The sequence below is a fragment of the Capra hircus genome, chromosome 3, assembly GCF_001704415.2.
Source record: "Capra hircus breed San Clemente chromosome 3, ASM170441v1, whole genome shotgun sequence".
Classification (NCBI taxonomy): Eukaryota; Metazoa; Chordata; class Mammalia; order Artiodactyla; family Bovidae; genus Capra; species Capra hircus.
Genome location: NC_030810.1, coordinates 68,687,641 through 68,695,179, shown reverse-complemented (window position 1 = coordinate 68,695,179; position 7,539 = coordinate 68,687,641). Strand labels below are relative to the sequence as shown.

General features: G+C 40.5%; 1 protein-coding gene across 1 annotated transcript; it reads right to left on the bottom strand.

Moving 5' to 3' along the window:
• LOC102170932 (coiled-coil domain-containing protein 25) lies at nt 3,126–4,304 on the bottom strand. The gene has a single exon (XM_013962634.2). It carries the CDS (start codon nt 4,228–4,230, stop codon nt 3,604–3,606), a length of 627 nt encoding a protein of 208 aa, XP_013818088.1. The 5' UTR covers nt 4,231–4,304; the 3' UTR covers nt 3,126–3,603.

Below are 7,539 nucleotides of genomic sequence, written 5' to 3'. Positions count from 1 at the left end.
AATTTCAAACCTCATTCAAAAACTTTTTTTTTAAATCGCTAAGGTAATAAACTTTCTAGACTTTTAGCAGTAATACTAGATGCTAAGATATATGGAACTATATCAAAGTTTTGAATGAATATAACTTAGAAATCTAGCATTCTATTCACACTAAGTCAAACAAGTAGAATCAAAATGTCATAAATTTGGAAAATACAATATTATAAATGGCAGTTCTTTGGAAAGCAATCGAGCAAAAAGTACTACTGTGTTGAACATTCTCTTTGTTCAATATCCACTTTACTCTGCACCCTGAGAGACTAATCCCTACTGACTCGACCACATCACCCAGGATCTCTTACCCTCTAGACTCTGGACGATGCTGGCTAACCACCGGGGAGGGATGAAGAGGAAAGAGAGGTTGGGGTTTTCTTTCCCCAGCTCCTTCCCTGCTGAGTTCCAAATTGACTGACCGTGTTCCTTACCTTGGGCCATGGTAACCCGTAACTCCTCTCCCACAGTTTTCACTCTAACCAGGTCCCAAGGACAGTTCCTCCATTCACCTTCAGGTCAGGAAAACGGAGCAGGTTCCCTGTCCCATCGCCCCATCCTTCCTGCTGCTGTTGGTCCCCCCAGCAGTTTCATTAGCTCTTTAATTTTCTTCCCATCGTTGTAAATAGTCCTTCACTAAACTCCCCTCAGTTACCCCTTTTCACTGTGCTTTTCTTTTCCTTTCTTCTCCAGGACATTAGCCCTTTAAACCTATTTTTTCCCCCCAAAGTAATTCTCCTTCTAAGATTCTCACAAGAAAATATTCAGAGCTGCAACGATACATGACCCCACCTCCAGTGGTGAACCCAGTTCCCCAAGTTTTTTTCCCTGGCTGTAGTTAATGGAGAGTAGCCACATGACCTAAGCATATTCAGTCAGGGTGGATTTCAGGTCTCAGTCAACTAGCTTGGAAATTCCCTGTCAATTGGGGGATGCTTTCTGTCCTGCAGAACAGGAGGCACAGTGGGGAAAGGGAAAGAAATTGGATCTGTGATGACAGTCACATGTTCCATTAAAACCCATGCTACCCCTCCCCTCCCACTTTTTAAGATTCTTTTTTGATGTGGATCATTTTTAAGGTCTTTATTGGATTTGTTATAGTATTGTTTCTATTTCACATTTTGGTGTTTTGGCCACAAGGCATGTGAGATTAGCTCCTTGACCAGAAATTGAACTTGCACCCCCTGCATTAGAAGGTCTTAACCACTGGACCACCAGGAAGTCCCTACCCTGCCCCACTTTAAAAAAGTTTTATTGAGGTATAATGATATAAAATAAGCTGCACCTATTTAAATTGCATAATTTTAATAACTGTATGTGTATCCTGTACAACCATCATTACAAACAAGACAGTGAACTTCTCCCTCCAGAAGTTTTCTCTTGTGTCTTTGTAATCACTCACTTCCCAGGCAACATCTGATACACTTTCACTATAGACTAGCTGTGTTTCCTGAGTTTTATATAAATAGAATGCACCTTCTGGCTTCTTTCATTTGGCATAGTTATTTTAAAAATTTGTTCATGTGGTATATATCAAAATTTCATTCTGTTTTATTGCTGAGTAGTGTGCTATCGTATGGATATACCACAATTGTTGATCCATGCACCTGTTGATGAACATGTGGGTTGTTTCTAGTTTGGGGCTATGATGAGTAAAATTGCTATGATCACTTCTATGGACATGTATTTCCTTTTCTTAAGATAAATACCTAGAAGTAGAAAGGCTTGTATAATGCAGTGAGTATATGTTGAACCTTAAGAAACTGCCAAACCATTTTCCCAAGTGATTGTACCATTTTACATGCCACCAGTAGTTTACAAGAATTCCAGTTCCTCTACATCCTTGCCAGGACTTGGTATGATTAGTCTTTTTCATTTTTGTCATTCTAATCAGTGTATAATAGTATCTCATTGTCCAGTTTCCTAATGACTTATGATGCTTAGCATATTTTCATATGTTTATATTTGTATGCCAAATGTATATCTTTTTTGTAATGTGTTCAAACCTTTCATTCATTAAAAACAATTAGGTTGTTTTCTTATTGAGTTTTGAGGGTTCGTCATGTATTTTATTTTATTTATTTTTATTTATTTATTTTTTTCCCAAATAAAACATGAGTCTTTATTGTTATATTTCCAACTCACAGAATTCCGGGCTATCATGAGACATATATAGAGATAATCACTAATCTATGCAGTCATCTTCTGCACCCTCTCTCAAAATTTGGCCCAAGACGTTTTCCAGTTCAACCCCACACACCAACTTGGGATAAACAGAAATAAGTCTTGTTTCTATTCTACTATTACAGGTGGAATATCTGTTGGAGGAGGCACTTTTGCTGGGTTGGAACAGAGCTGAAGACTTCTGGGTGTGGTTAAAGTGTGAACCTCTCTACCTTCTGACCCACAGACTCTGTGTCTTTCCTTTTCATTGTTTTGTCTCTTTCCATAGCAGTTGCTTTACAGATTGTCACGGAGATCTCTCTTCTATTCAGAATCACCCTGGAAGGCAGGTGGTTCAGATGAGCAGGACTGTTACCTATTAAGTTACTGAGTCTACAACTGAGGAATCTGAACTCCGGGATTACCACTCAAAATAAATATTATTTCAAAGTAAATAACAAACTACTCAGCTGGCAAGTGAAATGCTTAAGTCTTTCTAAACCATAATTGCCAAGTAGACTTGGGCTTTACGCTACATCCCAAGACAGAAACCAGGTAACCTACATCTTCAAAGGAATTCACAGAGCACTCCTTCCTGTTTCTTCCCTCACTGCTGAGAAATGACTCTGGAGCCGGAAGCTGTAATATACAACTTGGGGCTCAGGTAAAAACTGCCATAAGGCCCAACCTTGATTAACATTGACTATTCTTTTTCTTAAGTCTGATGGTGCCTGGGTGGAGGCTCTCAATGGGAAAAGGAAGGATGTAGCGGGTGGAAGCCTGGAGAAGCTGAGAGATGAGGGCAGATCCATTAACAGACTCGGGTGGCACTATGGGATATGACCACCGAAGCCAGTTATCTTCTGAAAATATCACTATCACTTTCAAAACCCAGATCTTTTTTTTTTTTTCCTTAATCAGGGAGTCAGGGGTGAGAGGAACATTCACTTATATTGCTCATCAATATGTTCTTCTTAACAGAACTGAGACTATTTTAAGAATATGAGGAGCTTTTCAAGGCATCTGTTTTCAGGACAGACCGCAGTAATAGAAATACTTTCCAGAGTTGGTTCGTTCTAGAGTCTATTCCAAGAACAAGGGCGGCCAACTTTCGCGAGGTTCCAAGGCATGTTCTGGCAAAAATATTTTCACTTTCCTAAAATTATATGCTGTATTAAAGTCCAACTATACTGTATACAAATTTATATATACATATATATTCATCTGATCCTTTGCTGACAGCAAAAAAGGGAACACTTTTTTTTTTTAACTCCGAAGTTGGTAATATTTGTAGAATGTTATGAAGGCAGAATTTTAGTTGGTTGTTTTTTTATGACTCAGAACATAGATGAAATGAAAACTTCTGCACACTGCCCCAAATTCACATCTTTAAAAGGTCCTTTTCTCTATTCACATGAATTCGTCTGAATCATTGCCATCCTGATTTGAAGACATATTCTCAACTTTCATTAGTGATGAATAGCTCCTAAGCTCGTCCATCTCCCTCTTCTTCTTCATCTCTTCCTTTTCCCTCCTTTTCATTTCCTGAATCTGGGCTTTCTTCTCATTTCTCTCTTCATGGTCTCTGCATTCCTTCTCTGCCTCTAGGTCTGGGAACCGCTCCATTTTGGTCTTTTCCAATCGGTTCAGGATCTCATTCACTTTCTTCTCTACTGTCACAATTTTCACATCCTTCTGCCTGTGAAAGCCAATCTGGCCCACGTCCATGTCGGCCGTCTTCTTCAGGTTAGACCATGGCATGTACACCACGTTCACATTGTTCATCTTGCAGCCTTGAATGCTATTGGTCTTCACAAGATGGGCACAGTCCATCAGCACCTCCTTTGGAATATCTTCTATTTTCTCTCCCTTATGTAATCGAAGGTACACATGAGCCGAAGAGAGTTTGTCCACATGAAACCAAATATCTTCAGGCCAGCCATACTTTATCAGATCTTCATTTTCATATTTATCCTTTCCCATGTAAATAGTGTAAGCAGATGAGTTAACGCTACTACTGGTGAAGTAGAACACCATGATCCCAGTGGCGGTGGGACAAGTACAGCACCCAGCAGCAGTACTCAAACCTGGAAGCTCAGGATACCGGAAGCGCGGAGCTCGTCATGTATTTTAGACACATAAGGCTTTTATCAGGTATTTGATCTGCAAATATTTGCTCCCAGCCTGTGGCTAGTCTTTTCATTTTCTTGACATATGAGTTATAGGAGCCAGTAAATCTTTATTATTTAAGGCAGTTTGAGGGCTAAATTTACAAGTTTATTATAATACTGAAAATCTGGAAACAGCCTATATGTTCCACAGAAAGGCGTAGTTAGATAAAGAATGAGACATCAAATGGGTGACTGTACAAACTATGTAAAAAATGAGGAAGAAAGAAGCAGCCCCTAACATGCAAGAGCTAGCCTTGTACTGTTGGTGAGGCCATTCTGTTCTCCTGTTCAACATAAGCAATTTCACAAAGCAACAACATCTGAAAGGCCAGTCTGTGACCAGGATGCATCAAGACAAAAACAAATCCACTCTATTCTTATGTCCGGACAAAACATGAACCTTGTCGATATCACGAAAACATTCCCTGGTCCTGGTTAGACCTGTGAATGACAGCTTGAACTTCATTCCTGCCCCTCCCCTGCTCTCCTCTTCATCTCACCTCACCTTACCTCATCTCTGCCTCCACCATCACATTTCCTCTCTGACTCTGAGTCTTCCACCTCCCTGTTATAAGGACCCCATGACTACATTGGTTCCACAAGGATCTGTTCAGTTCAGTTCGGTTCTTAGTCGTATCCGACCCTTTGCAACTCCATGAACCGCAGGACGCCAGGCTTCCCTGTCCATCACTAACTCCCGGAGCCTACCCAAACCCATGTCCATTGAGTCAGTGATGCCAGCCAAACATATCATCCTCTGACATCCCCTTCTTCTCCTGCCCTCAATCTTTCCCAGTAACAGGGTCTCTTCAAATGAGTCAGCTCTTCGCATCAGGTGGCCAAAGTATTGAAGTTTCAGATTCAACATTAGTCCTTCCAATGAAAACCCAGGACTAATCTCCTTTAGGATGGACTGGTTGGATCTCCTTGCAGTCCAAGGGACTCTCAAGAGTCTTCTCCAACACCACAGTTCAAAAGCATCAATTCTTTGGCGCTCAGCTTTCTTTATAGTCCAACTCTCACATCCATACATGACTACTGGAAAAACCATAGCCTTGACTAGACAGACCTTTGTTGGCAAAGTAATGTGTTTGCTTTTTAATATGCTGTCTAGGTTGGTCATAACTTACCTTCCAAGGAGTAAGCATCTTTTAATTTCATGGCTGCAATCACCATCTGCAGTGATTTTGGAGCCCAGAAAAATAAAATCTGGCACTGTTTCCACTGTTTCCCCATCTATTTGACATGAAGTGATGGGACTAGATGCCATGATCTTAGTTTTCTGAATGTTGAGCTTTAAGCCAACTTTTTCACTCTCCTTTCTCACTTTCCTCAAGAGGCTCTTTAGTTCTTCTTCACTTTCTGCCATAAGGGTGGTGTCATCTGCATATCTGAGGTTATGGATATTTCTCCCAGCAATCTTGTTTCCAGCTTGTGCTTCCTCCAGCCCAGTGTTTCTCATGATGTACTCTGCATCGAAGTTAAATAAGCAGGGTGACAATATACAGCCTTGATGTATTCCTTTTCCTATTTGGAACCATTCTGTTGTTCCATGTCCAGTTCTAACTGTTTATTTCTGACCTGCATACAGGTTTCTCAACAGGTAGGTAAGGTAGTCTGGTATTCCCATCTTTTTCAAAATTTTCCACAGTTTATTTTGATCCACACAGTCAAAGGCTTTGGCATAGTCAATATAGCAGAAATAGATGCTTTTCTGGAACTTTCTTGCTTTTTCGATGATCCAGTGGATGTTGGCAATTTGATCTCTGGTTCCTCTGCCTTTTCTAAATCCACCTTGAACATCTGCAAGTTCACAGTTCATGTATTGCTGAAGCCTGGCTTGGAGAATTTTGAGCATTATTTTACTAGTGTGTGAGATGAGTGCAGTTGTGGGTAGTTTGCGTATACTTTGGCATTGCCGTTCTTTGGGATTAGAATGAAAACCGACCTTTTCCAGTTCTGTGGCCACTGCTGAATTTTCCAAATTTGCTGGCATATTGAGTGCAGCACTTTCACAGCATCATCTTTTAGAATTTGAAATAGCTCAACTGGAATTCCATCACCTCCACCAGCTTTGTTCGCAGTGATGCTTCCTAAGGCCCACTTGACTTCACATTCCAGGATGTCTGGCTCTAGGTGAGTGTGAGGGATCACACAGTCATGATTATCTGAGTTGTGAAGATCTTTTTTGTACAGTTCTGTGTATTCTTGCCACTGCTTCTTAATATCTTCTGCTTCTGTTAGGTCCATACCAGTTCTGTCCTTTACTGTGCTCATCTTTGCATGAAATGTTCCCTTGGTATCTCGAATTTTCTTGAAGAAATCTCTAGTCTTTCCCATTCTGTTGTTTTCCTCTATTTCTTTGCATTGATCACTGAGGAAGGGTTTCTTATCTCTCCTTGCTATTCTTTGGAACTCTGCATTCAGATGGGTATATCTTTCCTCTTCTCCTTTGCTTTTCACTTCTCTTCTTTTCACAGCTGTTTATGAGGCCTCTTCAGACACCATTTTGGTTGTTTTTCATTTCTTTTTCTTGGGGATGGTCTTGATCCACATCTCCTGTACAATGTCATGAACGCCTGTCCATAATTCATCAGGTACTCTGTCTATCAGATCTAGTTCCTTAAATCTATTTTCACTTCCACTGTATAGTCATAAGGGATTTGATTTAGGTCATATCTGAATAGTCTAGTGGTTTTCCCTACTTTCTTCAATTTAAGTCTGAATTTGGCAATAAGGAGTTCATGATCTGAACAACAGTCAGCTCCTGGTCTTGTTTTTGCTGACTGCATAGAGCTTCTCCATCTTTGGCTGCAAAGAATACAATCGGTCTGATTTCGGTGTTGACCATCTGGTGATGTCCATGTGTAGAGTCTTCTGTTGTGTTGTTGGAAGAGGGTGTGTGATATGACCAGTGGTTTCTCTTGGCAGAACTCTATTAGCCTTTGCCGTGCTTCATTCTGTACTCCAAGGCCAAATTTGCCTGTTACTCCAGGTGTTTCTTGACTTCCTACTTTTGCATTCCAGTCCCCTATAATGAAAAGGACATCTTTTTTGGGTGTTAGTTCTAAAAGGTCTCATAGGTCTTCATAGAACCATTCAACTTCAGATTCTTCAGCATTACTGGTTGGGGCATAGACTTGGATTACTGTGATATTTAATGGTTTGCCTTGGA

Excerpts from the sequence above, each read along its gene's own strand:
- LOC102170932 (XM_013962634.2), bottom strand. The coding sequence starts at position 4,230 with ATGGTGTTCTACTTCACCAGTAGTAGCGTTAACTCATCTGCTTACACT.